Source organism: Chenopodium album, chromosome 22, assembly GCF_948465745.1.
Source record: "Chenopodium album chromosome 22, dcCheAlbu1.1, whole genome shotgun sequence".
Classification (NCBI taxonomy): domain Eukaryota; kingdom Viridiplantae; phylum Streptophyta; class Magnoliopsida; order Caryophyllales; family Amaranthaceae; genus Chenopodium; species Chenopodium album.
The window spans coordinates 6764663-6788492 of record NC_137855.1 but is presented as its reverse complement, the minus strand read 5'-3'; the positions used below and the strand labels follow the sequence as shown (position 1 = coordinate 6788492).

Here is a 23830-nt window from a genome sequence, read left to right as displayed (position 1 = left end):
TTGTAACAATATATTATTTTTTAAAATAAAAAATAATAAATGAAAAAAGTTGTAACATTATTATATACTCTTAGATTAATGGGATACAATCAAGTTATGTAATTTCACATAATAGGATAAAGAGAAGTAAACTAGTGTTCGCCCGTTAAAAACACCAGGAATTTTGGAATTTGAAACAAATAAACAAGTGCAATAATAGTGTTATCAAAATTAAGTGGGAGCATGTCTTGTGCTCTCCAAAATCTAAATAGTTCAAATGTGATTGATAAGAAGGTACTCGCGAAATTTTATGTTAATCAACCACCACACAGCCACACTTCCTTCTATGGAAGGTACTCCGTATTATACACTTGTATATTCATTCTATCTTATATATATTCATTCTATCTTATATCTATCTTTTAAATTCCTTTTTATATTATGCATTGACAAGCTAAGCATGAAATTGGAACAGTTACACGAAAAAGATCCAATGAGATTGTTGTTGAAGGTTTGGCACGATTAAAAAAGGAACTCTATGATCTTATTATCATTGAATTGATAACATTGGATGACACAAACACAAACCAGGTCTTGTGATATTCATAGGGACAGGAGAACACATGGATGAGGGCCTGTTCTCATTGAGTGAACTTAGCTGAACTGAACTGAACTCAGCTGAACTGAACTGAACTGAAATGAATATTTTATAAGAGAAGGAAATTAGGAGCTGAACTGAACTGAACTAAACTGAACTGAATTGAGCTGAGCTGAGCTGAACTGAACTGAACTGAACTGAATTGAATTTCAACGTAAGAGAACAGGCCCTGAGTTTGATGTTTTTGACACCAAACCATTTGTTAGTCGCCTTTTAGGTACATACTTTGATTTATCCTCGACTTCTTTATGTATGTATCCAAATGATATGTATCCTGAATCGATGATGGTTTACTTCACTCCATTAAGCATAGGCGATTGCTCGGAGTTTACTTCGTTCCATTAGGGCATTAGGCTGGTTATTGATTACTCACCAGTCACCAGTGTCAGGAGCTACGGTAGCTGCAACTGCAAGTCTTAGATGAATTGCAAATATCAGAAATTATTGTCTCAACACTTCTTGCCAAATACGAGGTATGACTTTAAATGTATTAAAAAGCTTGATGCAACAATTATTGAAAAAACTTATGCATGAAACATGATGTTGCCAAGCCTCCAAAATGCAATATTCCACCAATTCAAAAAACAGTGTGGATTATAATCTCAAGGTTCATATTCAACATCTGCACTAGGAAACACAAGTAAAAGCCTAAAAGGGTAGATATAACAGGAAATGAAGAATCTATACATGAACCACAATTTAAAATTATTAAAGGCCAAATACATAACAATTCATATCTCGAAATACTTTCGAAGCAAAGCCTTGTCTGAATCACTTACAGCGTGATCAGTTATGAAGTTGTGTGAGCATCCGTGGCAAACCCTTTTTTTCATGGTGCTGAGTAGTTCCATAGCCATGCTGACATCCATCCTTTAATAATAGTGTTGCAGGTACACTCATCGGGTGACCATCCGTTGTCCTTCATCTCCTCTAGAAGTTTAGTAGCTTTATCCAGCACCCTCTTTGCAATATCCTTTTAGAATTATATTGACCTTGACCACACCACATCAGGCTGTAAGCACTTTGTCGCCAGAGAAGTGAACATATCCACTGCTTCGTTAAGGCACCTAGCTTCACACAAACTGTCCATTAGGGTACATTACGTAAAAATATCAGGGACAACTCTCGTACTCTTCATTTCCTTCACTGTTGCAATTGCCTAATCAATTTGTGCAATTTTACACAAAGCAATCAAGCAATGATTTCAAGTGATTACATTTGGCATTAGTTCATGAGGTTCCATTTCCTTGAAAAACTAAAGAGTACTCGTATTATTCTTATCTGATTTGATTGTAGGGATGAGGAGGGATACAAAAAGAACACTTAATTTAAAAAATCAAATTGCTTTTTTACAAACTCTATAAATTATTTTCTCAAGTTCTAAGCTAAGTACGCAGAAAACTGAAACTAAGATATGCTACTTTCCCGTCACAGCTACATGTGTTCTTTCCTTTTCAATCACAAAACAAAGATCACTAGGACCTTATATAGCATCAACTTAATGCTATGTACACGATTAAGAGCCTTTCATTAACAGCATTTTTTTGAGATCCCTCAGCAAAGAGTGTGATCACAGTGAAGGTATCTTAATCAAAAAATTACAGAGAATACCTTCTTAATTCCATATCTTCGCGTTCTTTAACCCCTTAGATGTTGCTTTTGCTTTTGCCTGCTGAAAAAAACCCAACATTCTGTTTCTTCCGAGCCTCCTTCAGCCTGTTAAACATATGTCAGACTCTGTTAAAGGAAAATAATTTAAGACAAACAATCACCAGCTTGAAACTACTTGGACAGTTGGATATCTTTGATTTTGCTTTTACTTTGGAATTCTTCTCTTCAAGTTCAAGCTCTGCCTCACGATCCAATTCCCTTTGTCTTGCACCAAGATTCTTCTCTAAATAATTCTGCATATGTCATCAGATATTTTCTTAGAAACCTTAGACATATCACTGAAATAATACCTTTTAAGTAAAAAAAAATATGAAAAAAAAAATAATAAAAATAAATAAATAAATCAATGGGAATCGAACCATGCACCTACCTAAAACTAAGATCTTGACAATTACCACTGAGCCACAACACTTATACTCAATACTTTTTACAACAATTTCTATATACTGTATGCATATGAGACCCTAAGCTATTGGCCCTGTGCGGTTGCTAAGGATCAGGCCTGACCCTCTTACCATACTAAGCAGTAAGCACCACATTGCAGCAAGCCAGCAAGTAAAGGTATGAGTATACGATTCTTGACATGCTCCAAGCTCCATAGGAGCTTAAGATTCAAATGACTGGTCACCTAAAGCTTCAAGTTGCAAACTATCATTATATAGGAAGCGCAAGACAATAGCAAAAGCTTCACCCCGTTAATCAACAACAAATCACACTCTTTTTGAACTCTGGGAAAGGAGTGGGAGCAGAAGCAAAAGTAAGTTTAAAACCTCGTATACATTCATACACACACTTCTGTGTACGGGACATCATAAAATAAGTTATCCTGATAATAGATTTAACTCACTCTCAGCCTTTCAGGACATGATTCAGCCCAAGATTACCTTGTGGGATGGGTTTTTGAAGCATGTATGTTTTGAAAAGATCAAACAAAAAGAGAAATAATTATTGATATTTTTCATTTACAAGCAAGAATAATAATAAATAATCAAGTGTCCAGGAAAATAGCAGATCACAATCAATCCAGAAAGTCATTTCACTCAGCTACACAGATTAATAAATATGCTAGATAGCTGTATACAAAGCACTTATTGCAATAAAGGCCTCTGCAACGGGGCATGGCAGATTTGTGCAACTGAGTAACAAACTGGGAGGGTAAAGGGTCACGTGACCCAGCCCTGTGAGAATTGAGATTTTCAGTTAGAAGCATAGAACCAACAGCCCTCAATTTTTTTTTTCCAATCACTTTCCTTGTCTCTTCTCTACATTGAAAGAATTTATCCAGAGGAATCATTAGCCAAAATCCAAGTGTTGTAGTCAGATTTTCCACCTCTAATTCATGTGAAAGAGTGAAACTAAATTGTTATTATATATTTTTTTTCCCCATAATTTCATGTTGTCTTGAATATAGAAGCAAAGTCATTAAGTGAGCTCTAACCCAATACCCAAGATGTTAGAGGGTACAATTGTTTCTTATGTCACCACATGAAGAATGACCTTCTTGAGTTTTTTTCTTTTAAAATCATCAAAAATTATCCACCTATGCCCAACTTAAAAACCCACCCCAACCTGACCTTATTGGCCCTGTTCTTCTCAACCTAGAGAAATAATCAGCTAAATTAAGTTTAGTAGAAAAATAAGTTGTTTAGCAAAAATAAGTTTTAATTAGTAGATAGTACTTACTTCAAACTTTCAAAGCACAACATAGTAGAGAATTAAAAAAAAAAGTAAGTTTTAATCTGTTAAAATAATACAAGTTCAATATAAACACTTTTAGGTCAGTAAAAATAATTTAAGTTCAGCCGTAATTATTAAAATTGAGCCTTAGTACCAACACCCCCTGTAAAGAGATAAAACAGACAAAACATGTTTTACTAACCTTCCTATGGTCCACACCAATTTCATCCATGATACCCTGAAGGAGAACATCACAAGCACCTCAAAAGATTTGACCATTCTTAATAAGCTCTTTATTAATTTCAAGTAGCTGTGTATATCTTACTTGTATAGCTTTAAGCAACAGCTTTTCCACGTCAATGCAGCTCTGATACAGATAAAACTCGGCCTCCTTGCCTGTTGACGGATCTATAACAAATATACTATGTATACATTTGATCTACAGATCAGGACCAGGTTCAATCTTGAAGAATGGGCATATTTCACCATCAGACATACCAGATTTCTTTTCTAAATCCAACCAATAAACAATATTCACCCCTGGAATGCGTTGACCAAATGTCTCATATTCTCCATCCTGAGTTCATTCTATAATAATGGTTTTACACATGAAATAGATCGCCAACCTTAAGCTTCTCCTTTATAGGTATGTCTAAATGATTGGTATGTTTATCGAGAACTAGTAAAGTTGACTATTTCACCATGAACATGCAGAAGACCAAGTGAGCCTGAAGAAAATTATGTGTTAAGTCTTCCAATGAAATCGGATAAGATATTATTACAACACTAAGGCAGAGCTGAAGACAAAGCATATCAGACTTAAAATTTAGACGCCCTAAAAGACCTTTTATATCATCAAGTTCCTTATACCCTGCAACTTCATCCACTGTCTAGAGCACCATTTTGTTCAAATTCAAAGCTTCAGCCTGGCAACAAGTTAAGCCAGCTTCAGCTTAATGAACACATCAGGAAAATCAAACAACTAAAAGGACCTAAACCTAAAAGCAAAAGAGAGGAATTCTTAAATGTTCAGTTCTTGAATCAGTATTACGGCTTAGATATAGTTAAACAAATGCAACTCACTGGCAGATGCAAGCAAACACAGGTATTGGAAACAGAATAAACAGGTTAATTCACGTTCGTCGATATGTTCAAAATCACAGGCATTAAGGTTTCTGCCTACAAGCAATCAAAACACATTAAATATATGACTTACAGATTCACAATGTTCACTCACAATGTGTGTTTTCACATTTTGGTCACAGCTAATCACTATGCTTTAGTCATTGCTCCTTCCAATTTTGCTCCAAAATCTAGCTCACTCAGTTCTCAAAAAACTTTTTCAGCAAATCCTTGTCTGCATCACTGATATTTGGATCAGTGAGTAAGCCCACAAATGATGATATAGTGTGATTATCAGCAGCAAACCCTTTGATTCTCATTAAGCTGACAAGTTCTAAAGCTCTCCTAACATTCTTTCCATCGATAAATCCTTTTATTATGGTATTAAAAGTGCATTCATCTGGAAAGCATTTATTGTCCTCCATATTCTTCAATAATTCATCGGCTTTAGCTAGCAAACCTTCTTTACAAAACCCTTTTATCATAATTTTGTAAGCACGCACATCATGCAACCCTTTAGTTGTGAGAAAGGTGAAGATGTCCACCGCTCCTCTAAGGCGCTTAGCTTCACACAAACCATCCATTAGGATACGGTATGTAATAATATTAGGGACAACTCCAATAATCTCCATTTGCTTCATTGTTCCAATTGCCTCATCTATTAGTCCATTCTTACATACGCCACCAAGCAATGAATTCCAAGTGATTATATCAGGCTTTAGTCCTTGAGCTTCCATTTCACTGAAAATCCAGTGTGCAAGCTTGAGCTGATTGTCCTTGCACAAGGCATCTACAAGAGTGTTGTATGTGATAACATCAGGGGTTAATCCGTTAGAATGCATTTCTTGTAGCAGACGAAGAGCTCTGTCAATCTGTTTAGACTTGCAATACCCATTTATTAAGCTGTTGTAAGTAAATACATCAGGTTTGCAGCCATCTTCAACCATCAATTCATTGAGCTTTTCTGCCTCATCCATTTCACCGCGTAAACAATATCCATCTAACAAAGTGTTGTAAGTGATAATATCGGGAACAAATCCTCTCTCAGTCATGTGAGCAAAAATGTACCGTGCTTCACCAACCTTGCCATCTTTACAATACATGTCAATGAACATGTTGTAGGTCTCCACAGTAGGAGTTATGTTGTTCCTCAACATCTCAGTCAGCATTTCTTGAGCCTCTTTCTGTTGCCCCAAAATCCACATACCTCGAATTAAGGAAGTAAAGGTGACAACATCAGGGGAAATTCCCTTGACTTTCATCTCCTTGAAAAGGCGGAGAGCCTGAGGTAATAACTGGTCTTTGCAGAGACTATCAATGATGGTGCTATAAATGACAACACCAGGCATAAAATGGGCATAAGACTCCATATTTCTGAGGAGTTTGAGAGCACCGGCATTATCACCGGACCTACACAGACCTTTGAAGATAGAACCATAGGTGACTAATGTGGGTTGGTAGCCAAGCTTGAGAATTTTATCCAACAAATGAACGGCTTTGTTGAATTGATTGGAATGAATGAAGCCATTGATGAGAGTAGTAAAGGTGACAATATCAGGATGATAACCAAGCTTAATAAAATTGGCGAGAATAGAAAACCCAAAATTAACAAAGTCCAAACGACAGTAGCAATTAGCGAGGATGTTAAGGGAATAATCATCCAGACGAAGACCTAAGAAAAGGAGGTGCCTATAGAGAGAAATGGCAGTGGAGAAAGGGGGGTGGGGTTTAATCTTACAAATGGATGATAACAGTTGATTGAAATCGATAACACCAGGAAGAGGGCGCATAGACATCATATGATGGAAATGGGAAAGGGGGGTTTGAACATTAGTAAACCCTAATTTGGATTGTTGTCTAACAAATTTCAGAAACAATTTGGGGTCATCAAAATCATGAGCAGCGTAATTAGAGTAATATAACAGAAAAGAAAGGTGAAAAGAGGGGGAATTGAAGAGGGGAAAATTGAAATAGAAAAGGGGAAGCTTACTTGTGAATCCGCCATGAAAGTGAAGAGGAAGAAGCTTGTTTAGAGTGGCGCCATGAAAATAAGGACCAAGAAAACCTTTGGCAACAACAACAATAACAGATCGAGACATAATCTCGAGTTCTGAAATCAAATGAAAAGTACCTGGGTTTTTATTCTTGTACTCCTCTGTTGTTTCATGTGGAGTGCTCCATAAATCCATAAAATTGTAACGTTGTGCGGTGGTGAACATTATTGTGTGTGTTTTTCCCGTCAAAAAAAAGAACATTATTGTGTTTTTTATAACATTGTGTCTTTATAACATTTTATTTTATAACAGTATTACGTATTATACAAGATGTTTTAAGATTTTTCTCTAAAACGTATTTTTTTCTAGATAAAATTTGTTTATGAATGATAAATAAAAAGATTTAAATAAAGGTACATGTGAATATGTGATGAAGAGAGAAAGAAATATGAAGTAGCAAGTAAAAATAGGAAGAAGGCAATTGTTGCAAATTATTTATACAGTAGTATCAAATTATGGTAAATGTTGTAAATAAAGTATAACGGAGGTACGGAGTAGTAAAATTATGGGTACGTTTAACAAGAATATTGAAATACTCCGTAGAAATTAGTACTCGTATGTCATATATGAAATGGGACAATGGATTTCCTTTTTTTTTTTTTTTTTTTTGAACGCAAGAATGCTGATTTAATTAAGGATACAGCAGGCTTAAATCAGCCATAAGTCCATAACAGATTCAGAAATGTCAAGAGGATATTCCTCCAACAAAACTCTAAGATATTCAAAAGTGCTACTAGTTTTGCTAAGCCACGAGCCCTACATTCCCTTCCTTCCCTCTTTACAAAAGAAAAAGAACAATAAGGCACTCATTAGCAAACTGCAAAATGTCTTGAATAATACTCCAAAAAACCATTGGAAGTGGCGTGTTTTTCAAATACTTATGCACTTTGCTGTTACTAATCTCCAAGCAAACTCTCACAAAACCAGCTTCCATACTGATCTTCAAAGCATGCCTCATTGCCATGGCTTCCACAATTTCAACATCAAGATTATCCCGAAGCTTCAGACAAGTAGCCACAACAATGCCCCCCTGGAGGTCCCTTGTAACACCTCCTAATCCCACCTGATTGTCTTTTAAATATGGCTGCATCAGAGTTTACTTTGTACACTCCTTAGCGAGGAGCAATCCAAGGCATAGGGTAGCCTCAGTTCCTTTGCACTGCTGCTATTAATTTCCCTGGATCGTAATCCCCCACGATGCTAATGGCTTTATGAATAAGATCATCAATTACCTTTCGTTTGCCATCAAACACCCACCCATTTCTACACAGCCACATACCGCATAAAATACTCCAGAAAATGTCCCACCAAAGCAGATCCGTATAATTCCCTCGCAAATTGTTGAACCACTCAATCATGTTGCTTCCACCGAAACTCTCCACCTACAAACGCAAAGGTGAAAGAACCAGACCAGCTTTGAATCCCTGCAGAATACCAGCAAGGGAATATTACTTTGAATAACTTTTAAAAGCTGGAGTAAATTAAATTCACTAGCTAACCTGTCAGACATCTATTAAGAACTCAAACAATTGTCATAGCCTTCACTTTATTACTCAAAATCCGAATTCAAATGTTTCCCATTAGCTACCAAAAAAAAAAAAGTGCTATTTGACACCCACACACAAGGAAAAAAAAAGAGGAACATACTACCTTATGTTGGAGCAAGAACAAATGGTATGAACGTATGATCTTTAGGCATACCTATAAAAAGTACATATAACAAATTAACAATGCATCAAACAGTTAAAAATGCTCAAGTGTTTATTATACTAATCTGATTTGATTTGCCTCTTCAAATCTAAAACATTTCAGGACATAAATAATACGAGTAGTAATATAAAAAACAAACACCCACCTGTTTTTGTGGATGAGAGGAATCACACAAAAAAAAAAAAAAAAAGGGGGGGGGGGGGGGGGGGGGGGGGGGGTTATATCACTTCGCGTTCTTTAACCCCTTAGATTTTGATTTTGCTTTTGCCTGCTGAAAAACCCAACAATTTTTGTTTCTTCCAAGCCTCCTTCTCAGCCTGCTTAACATATGTGATATGTCAGTCTCTTGTAAAGAGAACAATTTAAGACATACTCTATTAATTACCAGCTTGAAACAACACCATGTAATAAGGCTCCGACGCCCTCACTTCACAGTTTTCCCCTTCTCATCCCTTCTTAAGAGCAAAAGGGTAAAAAAAATGTTAGTCATTCATACTTATTCTATTTTCATGTTAATGCAGTAATAGGGGCATAGGGCCTATAGATGTACACCAGACAACAATACTGAGTGTAACACAGACTGTAGATAGAGTCCAGAGTATGAGAGTTGTGAGTTTAGAGCAAAATGCCAATGTTTTCATGCAAAATGATTACACAAGTTTTTTTTTTCTTCTTTTTTTTTTTTATTTTTTTTTTTTGAGGGTAACCGAGAACGCATACATCAATAATTAATGTCCACTAAAAGTTTGAAGGCTTTGTGGAAAACCGGAAAATTGTTCATACAAATACGCTCCGAATTAAAACTAGTATCCCATATGGCAACCACACTTCCGACTCATTTAACATGATTACAAGAAAATGAAATAAAACTCTTCCCTAATTCTTAACACGTCATCATACACAAGGTAGATAGGAGCAGCCCCTACAGACATATTTGCAAATTGCATGAGCAGCATTCATGGCATCACATTCAAGAATTCCCTTCGAAAAACCAAATCTCTTGGCAAGCTCCATCCCATAACATGCAGCAGCAGCCTTTGCAAGATCAGGAGGCCATCGGGCATCAATTCTCTACACTGCAGCCAGTAAAAGTTTCTCATTATGATCATGAATGATCACCCCAATCGGCACATTACTATCACTTCGCACATGAGCATCAACGTTAACTTTAAGCATAATATCAGCATGAGGAGGAGACCAAACCAAGAGCGATACCAATACAAGACCTGTATAAGCCCACTCAGTTTCTGCATTGTAAATGCCATAGCCTGCATTCAGCTAAACGAAACCCACAACAACCCCCACTGCATCAACCCCCGTAGTGCCATGCATTGCCATCACACAAGTGCAACAAGATTAAACAACAAATAGCAAGCAAAATCATATATTTAAGTATTTAACACGACAGAAAGTGGCACTAAGCCTAAAGATAAGGTATATTGATACCCTAACAAGGGCCACATTTCAAAGTGACCAGAAGAAGATTAGGTATAACGTGGTGCAAAAGAGAGGAATTTGAAAATGTCCTGTTCCTGTACCAGTGCTATGGCTTAGATTTAGCTAAACAAATGTAATTTACTGGCAGATAGCAGGCAAACACATCAATTGGATGCAAAATATAAAGGTTAATCGATATTTTTGTCATATGTTCCAAATTACAGGCGTTAAGGTTTTGGCCTACAAGCAATCAAAACACATTAAATATATGACTTACAGATTCACAATGTTTACTCACAATGTGTGTTTTCACATCTCGGTCACAGCTAATCATTATGCTTTAGTCATTGCTTCTTCCACCTTTGCTCCAAAATCTAGCTCACTCAGTTCTCAGAAAACTTTTTCAGCAAATTCTTGTCTGCATTACTGATATTTGGATCGGTGAGTAAGCCTACAAATGATGATATAGTGTGATTATCAGCAGCGAACCCTTTGATTCTCATTAAGCTGACAAGATCTAGAGCTCTCCTAACATCCTTGCCATCAAGAAACCCTCGAATAATTGTATTGAAGGTGCAATCATTTGGAGAGCAATTATTGTCCTCCATATTCTTCAATAATTCATCGGCTTTAGCTAGCAACCCTTCTTTACAAAACCCTTTTATCATTATGGTGTAAGCATGCACATCGTGCAGCCCTTTAGTTGTGAGAAAGGAGAAGATGTCCAGTGCTTCTCTAAGGCGATTAGCTTCACACAAACCATCTATTAGGATACTGTATGTAACAATATCAGGGGCCACTCCAGTGCTCTCCATTTCCATCACTGTTGCAATCGCCTCATCAATTTGTGCATTCCTACACATGCCATCAAGCAATGAGCTCCAAGCGATTACATCTGGCTTTAGTCCATGAGCTTCCATTTCCTCGAAAAACTGGTGTGCAAGCTTGAGCTGATTGTCCTTGCACAAGGCATCTATAAGAGTGCTATACGTGACAACATCAGGGGATAATCCGTTACAATGCATCTCTTGGAGCAGACCAAGAGCTTTGTCTATCTTTTTAGACTTGCAATAGCCATTGATTAAGCTGTTGTAAGTAACTACATTAGGTTTGCAACCATTTTCAACCATCAAATCCATAAGCTTTTCTGCTTCATCCATCTCACCTCGTAAACAATATCCATCTAATAGAGCACTGTATGTTATAATATCAGGAACCAATCCTATCTGAGTCATGTATTCAAAAATGTCCCGGGCTTCACCAACCTTGCCATCTTTACAATACATGTCAATCAACATGTTGTAGGTCTCAATGTTAGGAGTTATGTTGTTCCTCAACATCTCAGTCAGCATCTGTTGAGCCTCATTCTGTTGTCCCAAAGTGTACATACCTTGAATTAAGGTAGTATAGGTGACAACATTAGGGGAAATTCCCTTGACTTTCATCTCCTTGAAAAGATGGAGAGCCTGAGGTAATAACTTGTCTTTACAGAGACTATCAATGATTGTGCTATAAATGACAACACCAGGCATAAAGTGGCCATAAGACTCCATATTTCTGAGGAGTTTGATTCTTTTTTTTTTTCTCCAGAATGGAAAAAAAAGAGAAGAAATAGACAAAAGGCAGCAGATTAAAATGATTTGATTCTGGGCCTAAAACTATGATATGTGACCAAAACGTGGGTTCAGTTCAGCTACATCCTAGTGCCTTGAGGAAGCAAAATCATATTAAAATGACAGTGACTTCAATGGCTTGTTATTCTACAGAAAACTAAAACATGTCGCAGGAAATTCAATTTATTTATCTCTAGTGAATGGATCAAAACATTGCTAAAGTTGAGCTCTGGCAATCAATAAGAACACAAATGCAACTCCCTGGCAGATCAAAAGCAAACACAGCAATATACGGAATTAACAGGTTAATCCATATCTGCTTCATACATGAAAATACCAATTTCCAACACAAGCATTAAGGTTTTTGCCTAAAATCCATCAAACACATTAATAATATGACTTACAGATTCACAAGTTCACTCACGATATCTGTTTACACATCTCTGTCGCAGCTGATCATATGCTTTAGTCATTCGTCCTTCCACCTTCGCTCCTAACAATCCCTCACTCTGTTTTCAAGATACTTTTTCAGCAATTCTTTGTCTGCATCACTAATATTTGGATCATTGAGTAAGCTCTTAAATGATGATATAGTGTAATTATCAGCAGCAAACTCTTTGTTTCTCATTAAGCTGACAAGCTCTAAAGCTCTCTTAACATCCTTTCCATCAATAAATCCTCTAATAATTGTATTGAAAGTGCATTCATCTGGAAAGCATCCATTGTCCTCCAAATTCTTCAATAATTCATCGGCTTTAGCTAGCAATCCTACTGATTCACAAGTCATTCACAATATCTGTGTACTCATCTCTGTCACAGCTGATCATATATGTTTTAGTCATTGCTCTTTCGACTTTTCGTAATTATCGCTTGCTCAGTTTTCCAAATACTTTTTCAGCAATTCCTTGTCTTCATCACCAATATTTGGATCATTTCGTAAGCCCACAAATGACAATATAGTGTGATTATCAGCAGCAAACTCTTTGTTTCTCATTAAGCTGATAAGCACTAAAGCTCTCCTAACATCCTTTCCATCTATAAATCCTCTAATAATTGTATTGAAAGTGCATTCATCTGGAAAGAATCCATTGTCCTCCATATTCTTCAATAATTCAACAATTTGGGGTCATCAGAATCAAAGTCATGAGTAGCGTAATTGGTGTAATATCGGCAAGGAAAGAGGTGAAAAGAGGGCGAAATGAAGAGGGGAATACGGAAATCGAAAAAAGGGAAAGGAAAAGAGAAATGGAGAGGCTTACTTGAGGATCTGCCATGAAAATGAAGAGGACGAAGGTTGATTAAAGTGGCGCCATGAAAACAAGGACGAAGAAAAGCTTCTGCAACAATAACAGATCGAGACCTCATAATGTTCATGTAATTCTGGAAACAATTACAATATGAAGAAGAAAAGCTTGTATAGTCCTTACGAAGGTTGCAAGTGTGGAGTACTGGAGTGGGATGTTGGTAGTATTTACAATCTCATGCCTCAAATCTCATGTAGTACCTCAAAAGTATTTTGGCAAACAACTAAACTTAAGGTGAAAATAGGGCTAATCAGGCTTAATTATGTCTAATAATTTCAGTTTACATTAATTAATTCAAGAATCTTATGAAGCTGAGCTCCCTGCTGCTAAATACGAAGTACGGAGTAGTAAATATGGTTGGTTTTTTTTTTTTTTTTTTTTTTGAAAGGCAATATGGTTGGTTTAAGTAAGGCCTAGGTTCGGTTTTATAGCTAGGACCTGTCTTACTAGCTTTCTTTTGTTTTAACTCAAAGGTCAGGTTTGTAATCAAACTTGTACAATTTGTTATATACAGCCGGGTGTACAATATGCCCTAATAACCTAAGGTTAGTTTATACTCTTCATTTAATGATAAAATGAAAAACAATCATCAAAATGAGAACAAATACTTATGGGTGTACGATACACCCGAGTGTATATAACAACCTCTCTCAAACTTGGCATTAGCCTATTAATATAAATATTTTTCTGTTTGTGTTTATTAAAAAAAAAAAAAAAAAAAAAAAAAAAAAAAAACTCAGATAATTTTTTTTTTCTTTTTTTGACGAAATTTTTTCTTCCCCTTTTTACGAATGCATGAAAAACAAATGTTATTGAGTTTATCTTTACAAGTATATTTATCAAAGTTATTACTCCGCACAGATTAAGGTTTTATAATAGTATGAGTGGGTTGGCAAGTGTGCTAATTTAGTCGTAGATATTACTAGGTTAGATCCCGTGTCATGCACAATGATCTATAGTTATAGATTATTAATTGATGAAAAGTATTATAATCATAAATAGATTATTAGTTGAAAAGTATTATAATCATAAATTAGATGAGAAATAATAAAAGAGTATGATATGTTGATTTGATATTTGCATCTTTTGATTATAGCCTCTAAAACACAACTAAAATAAAAGTAGACAAAAAACCTGAGCTATATTATTTGTCACAAATTATATTAAGAATATAATTTTTGGTTTATAGTTGTCCAAATTTCTTTTAGAAAGATTTATAAAATCTTTTTATTTAAATATATAATTATTTTTGTACTGTAATTAATTTATTTCTTTAATTAATACTTTCTCCATTTTTTAATAGTTGCAACATATCCTTTTTCACACTATTTAAGAAAAGTGGGTCTCATATGATTTATAAGTTATAACGCTTAAAATGGAGGAGAGAGATGGTTGACAGTATGATTTAGTGGGTCATGAGATTGTAATAAGGATAAAAATACAACTTTTGACATAAAATACTTCCAATTATAATGTGTTGCAACTATAAAAAATTAATTTAGGACACACTAAAAAATGACATGTGTTTCCTTCAAAAAAAAAAATTAAAAAATAACATGTGACATTATTGGTGTGTCTTATAGTACGTATTATTGATGGGACAAAAATACTCAAACAATTGCTTGTCGAAACCTTAACCAAGCTAAGTTTAGTACTTTAGTCTACTAATCAAGATTGTACCTTCCAATCTTGAGGTTGGGGGTTCAATCCCCACTAGAAGCACTTTGAGGTTGAGGATCCCTTACCCTTCCCTCCTTACACTCAAAGTGCTTGACCCGAATATACCGGACCAAAAAAATGCAAGGGTTAAGGATTGGTCAAGGTTCTTTTCCTTACTATCATCTTATTTGAACAGGCTCTTCAAATCTAAGCATTCAGCAACATAAACAATAGTATTAGAAGATAACGCTTACATGTTTGTTTGAGTGTGTGGAGGGATACAAAAAGAACACATAATTAAGGGGCTATTAAATTGCTATTTACAAAATCTATAGATTGTTTGCTCAAGTTCTAAGCTAAGTATGCAGAAAACTGAAATTAAGCTTCGCTATATATATTCCCATTACAGGTTTCACGAGTTATTTCTTTTCGAATCACAAAACAAAGACCCATAGGACCATATATATCATCAACTTGAAGCTATGTACATGATCAAGATTGACAGCCTTTTTGAAATCCCTTAACAAAGAGAGAGTGATCACATGAGGGTATCTTCATTAAAAATACTGAGGATACCATCTCAATTCCATCTCTTTGCATTCTTTAACCCCTTAGATTTTGCTTTAGCTTTCGCCTGCTGAAAAGCCAACATTTTCTGTTTCTTCCGAGCCTCCTTCTCAGCCTGTTAAACGAATGTCAGTCTGGTACAGGAAAATAATTCAAGACATACTATGTTAATCACCAGCTTAAACTACCTTGGACATCTTTGATTTTGCTTTTACTTTGGAATTTTTCTCTTCAAGCTCTGCCTCACGATCCAATTCTCTTTGTCTTGCATCGAGATTCTTCTCTAAATAATACTGCATATGCCATCAAATATTTTCTTAGAAGCCTTACAAATCACTGAAATAGTCAGTTCTACAGCATCGATGTTTAAAAACAACATGTAAAAGGCTCCAATGCCCTCACTTTCACAGTTTTTCCCTTCTCATTCCTTCGTATGAGCAAAAGGATAAAAAATTTGGTTACCCATGTATGCAGCTATAGATGTAAACCAGACAACAATACTAAGCATTACGCGCATTATTTGAGAAAGTCCATAGAGAGGTTATGAGAGAAACTGAGTTCAGAAAAGAACAAAAAAAAATGCCATTATTTTCATGCAAAATGTATACACAACAAGATTAAACAATACATTGCCAGCAAATTTATACATTTAGCACAGCAGAAATTGGTACTAACCAAAAGATCAGGTGTATCAAACCCTAACAGGGCCCACATGTCAAAGTGACCAGTTTGTATAACTATAACAAAGTGCATTTGTATTTCAATCGATAAAAAAACTCAAAAGACATTTTGAAGTGACCAATTAAAATATCGTTTCTTTTGTGTTTAAAAATTTAGTTACCTGTGTAAAAGTAAGAGTACCCAGTATATAATCATAGGAAAGGAAAGCAAATTCCATAGACATTCACAGATCCTAATTCCTAAAGCTCGGACTTGACTGAGATGAGCCCAGGAATATTTCCACAAAAAAAAAAAAAAAAAAAAAATAAAATAAAATAAAAAGGACGACACAAAATAAACCAAAATTGAAGCCAAATAAAAAGAACCAGAATCGTATAAGGTGAAGCAAGACTTACATTGTAGTCCCCAACATAATCTTGTAAGTATCCGTCCTTCACCTCTATCACTCTGTTAACAATTTGACGAACAAAATACCGATCATGGGAAACTGTAATGACAGTACCTTCATATTCTTGTATAGCTTCCTGGAAAGCAATAAAACTAAAAATTAGTAACTGCTTATACAAAGACTACTATTATAAGAGTTTTAAACATGAAATAGATCACTGGCCTCAAGCATCTCCTTCGTAGGTATATCTAAGTGATTGGTAGGTTCATCGAGAACCAGTAAAGTTGACTTTTTCACCATGAATTTACAGAACGCCAAGCGAGCCTGAAGGAGCAGAAAATGATGTGGTAAGCTTCCAATGACATTGGAAGGGATTGAGTAAAACACTCAGGCAGTGCTGAGGACAAAACATTTATTATTTTGAGTATAATACCTTTTCTCCACCACTCAGAAGGGAGACCTTCCTATCAAGCATATCAGACTTAAAATTTAGACGCCCTAAAAGACCTTTTATTTCATCGAGTTCCTTATCTTCTGCAACTTCATCCACTGTCTGCAGCACTGTTTTATTCAAATCCAGCGCTTCAGCCTTGCAACAAGTTAAGCCAATCTCAGCTAAATTAACACATCATGAAACATATCTTTCATAGTGCTAAAAGGACTAAAACCTAAATGCACAAGGGAGGAATTCTTAAACTAGGTCCTGGCAGTGGTAAAATACCTGATTCTGCTCAAAATAATTTGGGATGACATTGTGCTCCCCTAGTATAACTTCACCAGCAGTAGGTTTCTCCAAACCCATAATTAATTTTAACAAAGTGCTTTTCCCACACCCATTGGGACCAATTATAGCGATTTTTTCCCCTCGCTGAATTGCAAGATTTGCGTTGCGAAATAATACCTGAAATGTACATGTATTAGGAATCTGATAGTTCAATCGTGAGGCGAGAATTCCTTCTTTCCTATCCTCCCCAACCCAGTATAAAAAAAATAAATGAATAAATAAATAAATAAAACAAACTTTTTGAGCTACAAATACTCCCTCCCTTTTTAAATACTTGCTCCATTTCTATTTTTTACACTATTCATTCATCCTACTTTGACTAATGTTTGTGATTTATACATAAGAAAAAAATATAGTCTTGTGGGTACTTGTTGGAATCGTCTCAGTGAATAGATTATTAATTTACAATTGTTAGAATTTATACTTATTGATAATTAAAGATATTATTGATCAAAGATTAGCATCGGCATTCGTGCCTAAGAGAAATGGAGCAAGGTATTTAAAAACGGAGGGAGTAGCACATAAGAGGGTAGGGAGTTTTCTTACATTATCGCCATAACCAAATTGCAGGTTATTTATTGTCAAGACCAACTTCCCGCTCCTTCGCTCAGGTTCAGGAAATACAATCTTCATTTGCTTCCTTATGAAAGGCTTCTCAACTTGATCCTCATCTTGCAGCTTTTCTAATTTCTGTTACAATAGAATATAGCAGATACCTCATGAATCGAGCATTTTGGAATGAAAAATGGAGCATCTATAAATCTAAGTAGGTAACTGCATGAAGAGTATTTGTAGGAAGCTAAGCACACAGCATTTGACTTGTAACAACGTAGAAACAAATGCCACAAGGACTTGAGAAAGCTTTGGATTGTCTTTTTTTATGAAACGACAAACAGACCAACTTTCAATTTAGATTATTCCCATAAAAGTGAAAAAGTATACACTCAACAGTTGCAGAATCAGATTCAACCTTCAAACACCGAGCCAGTAAGAACATAAAGAAATGAAACTTGTGCAGCAGCATCAAAATATACATTTATAAAGACCAAGATACTCAACAAGATGGAATAGGCTTTAAGGATTCCACCATGAGGATTAAATTTTTAAATTCAAAGTCGAACAAGCATTTTTCAAATAGCAGCAATGTTAGCAATCTTCATAATTACAGTCAAGTGGTGAGATGAAGAAAGACTTTGCTTCCACTTCACAAGAAAGATTTTAAGAATCAACTGCAGAATGATCCATTATTACCACCAAAACTGATGATGTATGATCCTTGGCAACATATAATTGCAATAACAGTAAAATATGGTTACACAGTTCTTAAATTCTCTGCTTTTGACCAATTGAACATCAAAGTTCCCCAATTCACAAAAACTTAGAAAGTTCTACAAAGTATTATATATTTACATTGTACCTTCTCTGCTGTAGATCCTCTGCCAGCACTTACACCAGCACCAACTCGGTTAATTATGTCCCTTGTTTGCTCAATTTCCTTCTGCTGCTTCTCCCATGCAGCAAACTGAGCTTCAATCCAAGCTGCCTTTGAAATAACATAGTCAGAATAGTTTCCTATAAATGTCCTAGAAACACCCATTTCTGTTTCCACAATTTTAGTACAAAGCTGGTCAAGGAAAGCTCTATCATGAGAAATGATAATCATCGGCACATCCAATTGGTTAAGATATCTCTCAAACCACTCAATGGTGTCAAGATCAAGGTGATTAGTAGGCTCATCCAATAGCAACAAATCTGGATCCTGCAATGATTTAAGCATAAAGCTATAAGAAATCACCTTTACACCATGAATAAGAAGCAATGGTTTTTTTTTTTTAACTTATTGTTGTAATTATATCAAGGTAACTACCAAATGTTAGCAAAGTATAATACACAAAAGATTTCTCCCAATGAGATGCTTCAAGCATAAGCACAATTTGGGCAGGTGTTTATAATTTTCATAGCATTAATTCCAGAACGGGCAGAACCTATGCATATCATATAGTTATTCCCAGCAACAGAAGAAACTTCTTTCTAATTCCACTTCATGACTCATGAGCTTGTTTAACAATAATGTATCTGTCTTAAAGTAAAAATCATTATAAAAAAATGCTATGCATCCAAGAATAGTAGATTGCAATTGAATTTACACACAGAATTCAACAAACCTGAAGCAAAATCTTTCCAAGAGACATTCTCATCTGCCATCCACCACTAAAAGAAGCCACTAACCTATCGGAATCCTCGGGCGAAAACCCAAGGTCAGGCATCAACTTATTGATCTTGGAATTCACCTGATCCAAGTCTACAGCCTGTGCCCTATTCTGCAATAAATCAAGCTCATCCAACAACCTTCCCATCAATTCCAAATCATCAACAGACCCCTCAATTGCCTTTTGCACCTTCTCAATCTTCTCTGCAACCTCCATCTCCTCCTTAAAAGCGCTCATTAACTCCTCTTTCACTGTCTTACTCATTGAAACCTCAAATTCTTGACTCAAAAATGAAATTTTCATATTATTCTTGGCCTTAATCACATTCCCACCATCAGGTTCTTCCAACCCAGCAATAATCCTCAATTGGGTAGTTTTTCCTGCCCCATTTACCCCAACTAACCCTACTTTCTCCCCTTTCTTCACTTCCCAACTCACATTTTTCAGCACTGTAACACCCTTATAACTCTTACTAATGTTCTCTAACCTAACCCCAGATGAAACACTTGAAGCCCCAGAATTTGATTGTCTATTATTTCCCCTTTTTCTATCAAATTCATCAGTAGAATCTTTACTAAATAGAGCTTCAATTTCATCCCTTTTCTGGGTATTTGTGTCCGATGATTCAACAGCTAGGGCAGATAATTTTGACGAAATTTGAGAGAGCTTAAGCCTAGGGTTTGACTGTGAACTGGGTTTTGAAGTTTTCAGATAATTGTTGCTAAAGTTTGAAGCTTTAATGGTGGAAAATGGTGAAGGAAGCTGTAAAATGGAGGATTTGCGAGCATCTAATAAGGTTGAAGATGAACCAGTAAGAAAAGATGAACGGTGGTGAAGATTAGTAGTGAAATCCATTGCAGATGAGAGAGAAAAAGATGAATTTTGAGATAAAATTCTGGGTTTTCGAAATTCTCTCTCTTTCTCAATGGGATTACAGAGGATAGTTTAGCCCATCCAAAGAAGAAGATGATTGAGTGAACAAGCAAATTTTAGCAAGTTTTTTTTTTTTTTTTTTTGAAGTTCTAAAATCAAATTATCAAGTTATGAAAAAATTAGAGATAACGTATATTGGCAGCATTTGGGTTCTCTCTGTTTTGTGGCACACAAAATGCTCCACGAATGCCCCAAATCGAATTAGAGCCGCAACTTTGCTTTGTGCCACGTGTTTGCCAAAGGATCTATTGTAGCCTTGTAGGGGATTTCTTAATTATTATTGCAAGAAAAAAAATTTGTCTTTTTAAGGTATGGAGTATTTTGCATACATTGTCACTATTTTAATAAGTGTTATCCTTTAATCAATACATAATTTTAGGCAATTTAATTGACTTAAATAAAAGGAAAATGTATAAGTATTAAAAACGCACTAGAAAACTGTATAAAGTTAGGAAATCATGAAAATATAAACACTAATTACAATGATTTACATGTGTATCTGTCATAAATTCCTAATTTTATACCATTTTCAATAGTTTATTAAATGCTTATATATAGCCCTAAAATAACATTACCCTAAATAAAATAAGAGGTTAGTGGAATAGTTGGAGTATTAAAAAATTGTAAAAAAACATTATTGGGTTAATAACTTATTGTAAAGTAATGAATGTGAGAGAAAAGAAAGAATAACAAAATAAGTAATGGGATTGGATGGGGACCATGAAAGATAAAGATATACCTCCTCTGTTTTTTTATATTTGCAAAAGTTTGACTTTTACACTATTCATGTGTTTCCTTTTGACTAACTTTGACGGTTTATACTTAAGTAAAAGTATAATCATATGGGATTTTGTTAAATTCGTCTCGATTTATTCAATTTTAATATCAAAATTTCATAATTTTTAGATGTTGGTAATTAATAATATTAACGATTGAAAACATGCATCGGCAAGCGTGAAAAGAGAAGTGTTGCAACTATAAAAAATTAAAATAAAAAAAATGAGGAAGTAATACTTAAGATGAAGTTTTTTGTCAAAAAGGAGTATAACTTTTATTAAAACATGACGGATTTGGTAAGTGTAACACTTATTAAAACACGGACGAATTAACAACGTCTAATGTTTTTTAGAGGGCTTCAATGGTGGATGATGAAAATCAATCCCAAAATTCCTTTAAATCGGGAAGAAAATGGCGAATGATGAGAAATCGACCCAAAATCCCCTATAATCGGGAAGGAAGCTTTAATCACTTGAGCTATCCCACACTCTCATAAAAACTTCTAATGTGATTGTGGTATGATTGGCAAATATAATTATTGTGTCACTAGTAAAAAAAATAAAAAAATCTTGAGAATCAATTGAGAGGTGATATGAGGAGTGTTTTTTTTTTTTACAAGATATAAAGAGTGAAAATGAACCACATTACATATTTATGAGTGATGCTACACATACAACGCTTGTATGTGGTAGGTCACATACAATACCATTCTATGTATGCCACGTCAAAGAAAGGGAAAAAAAAAGAAGGAAAAAATGGGGAACATGAAATGGAGGAAAGTTATGCATTTGTAAATGCATAACATTGATTAAAATATTTTAAAAACACATGGTAGAGAGAGAAAAGAGGAGAGAGATAGGAATACAGAGACTTGTAGGTGGGCCCCACCTATTTTTTGGTCGGATTGTATCACGTGATGGGGGGACCACATGCTGATTGTTCCACTGAAAGTTTATATAGTACCATTGAATCCTCAGTGGTACTATTTACGCATAAATTTAGTACAACTGAATGCATATATAATACCATTATGTGCATATATAGTATCACTGTATATTCAGTGGTACCATTTGATCATCCAATGATACCAGAATATTTATTCGTGTGTACATATGCATGATTACATGAATACCCCTTGTTATGCATTTCTAAATGCCTAACATTCCTCCCTTTAAAATTCCTCGGAAAAAATAGGGGGAAACAAGATGGGGAAAATAGACCCCAAAATGCAAACCAATCAAATGTTCTATGTGGGCCACCACATACAACCATTGTATGTGTAGCCTTTTTCCCATATTTATCCCACTTTGTCACTAAGTGAGCTAAAGTATTTTCGGTCGTTTGACATGTGAAAAGAAAGGCTCAAAGACCAAAATTCCAATAATTATTTGAGTCAGCAAAGAAACTATTTAAGTCAAGTTTTAATATACTCCCTCCATGTTTTATTAGGGTCTCTTCTATACTTCTATTACCTTTTTTTCACTTATTTTATTTAGGTGTATTAAGTTCAGAGTTTAGTTAAGTTCAGGTAAGTTCAATTAGGTATAATTGTTCTAATAAGAGTTATTCAAATACAAATTACAACTAAAATAAGGTTTAATAAATTCAGGTAAGTTCAGGTAAGTTAATATAATTAGTTTTGATCAGTAAAAATCAAATGAATAGAACATACCATTCACGTCCCCTCATTGCCTTGCTTGCGTTAACAAAATAAACATTTCGTTAATTGTCCATCCTTACTTGATAACTATTTTGTAATTTATTACCACATCCGTTTCTTATTATTTGCAACTAAAATTTTCTTTTATGACTCACAGATTTTGTTGTAAATAATATTAAACGAAGTTAATATATTTCTTTATTAGAGAATAAATGGATCAAATGCATCAAAGTTTAGAGAGAAAAACCTCTCCTCTCGGCATGCCACTTAAGTTGTCATGTAAGCCAACTTAAAAGGAAAAAATTACTCACACACATAATGAAAAAAGAAGAAAGAAAATGTTCAATCATAATAATCACATAAATTTAATCATAATTGAAACTTCCATAAATATTCAACCTATAAGGTAAAAAAAAATTTCATTTTATTAATTAATACAATCACGAATACAGAATACTTGTGTAAAATGAATCAAAAAAAATACTTGTGTAAAAAAAAAAAAAAAAAAAAAACAAAAAACAAAAAACAAAGATAAAAAAGGAAAAAAAGAAGAAATCTACTACGATAGTACGGAGTATTTATTTATTACTCCCTCTGTTTTTTTATATGCATCACTTTGACAATTGCACTATTCACATGTCATGGTTGACTTAATTTTTTCACCTCTAAAATATAAATTAATGTTATTATACTACCTCCGTTAATTTTTATGTGCAACTTTGGAATATTTTATATCTCACAAATAATACCCTAAAGTTGCACATAAAAATTAACTGAGGTAATATAATATATCATTAGATTTGTCATAATGAATATAATTTTGTTACAATTTTTACTAATGCACAATTAAAGATATTAATGGTCAAAGTAATGTCTAGGCAAATGTGCCGGTCAAACTGATGCATATAAAAAAAAAACAGAGGGAGTACTACCTCAGTTTTTAAAT

General features: G+C 34.7%; 2 protein-coding genes across 2 annotated transcripts; both read right to left on the bottom strand.

Annotated features, from left to right (window-relative positions):
- Positions 1-1210: 1210 nt before the first annotated feature.
- Positions 1211-11494, bottom strand: LOC145603827 (uncharacterized). The gene is made up of 11 exons (XM_081659812.1): positions 10736-11494; positions 9991-10139; positions 9802-9942; positions 8812-8862; positions 8394-8543; positions 8040-8245; positions 5202-7387; positions 4188-4911; positions 2458-2541; positions 2249-2353; positions 1211-1704 (listed from the first exon to the last, which is right to left on the bottom strand). The coding sequence occupies exons 1-7, from the start codon at positions 11466-11468 to the stop codon at positions 5308-5310; spliced, it is 3510 nt and encodes a 1169-aa protein (XP_081515938.1). The 5' UTR covers positions 11469-11494; the 3' UTR covers positions 1211-1704; positions 2249-2353; positions 2458-2541; positions 4188-4911; positions 5202-5307.
- A 3590-nt stretch (positions 11495-15084) lies between these two features.
- Positions 15085-20576, bottom strand: LOC145606078 (ABC transporter F family member 5-like). The gene is made up of 9 exons (XM_081662137.1): positions 19470-20576; positions 18722-19063; positions 17851-17994; positions 17242-17421; positions 16954-17109; positions 16739-16844; positions 16528-16652; positions 15640-15744; positions 15085-15566 (listed from the first exon to the last, which is right to left on the bottom strand). The coding sequence occupies exons 1-9, from the start codon at positions 20367-20369 to the stop codon at positions 15465-15467; spliced, it is 2160 nt and encodes a 719-aa protein (XP_081518263.1). The 5' UTR covers positions 20370-20576; the 3' UTR covers positions 15085-15464.
- Positions 20577-23830: the final 3254 nt, after the last annotated feature.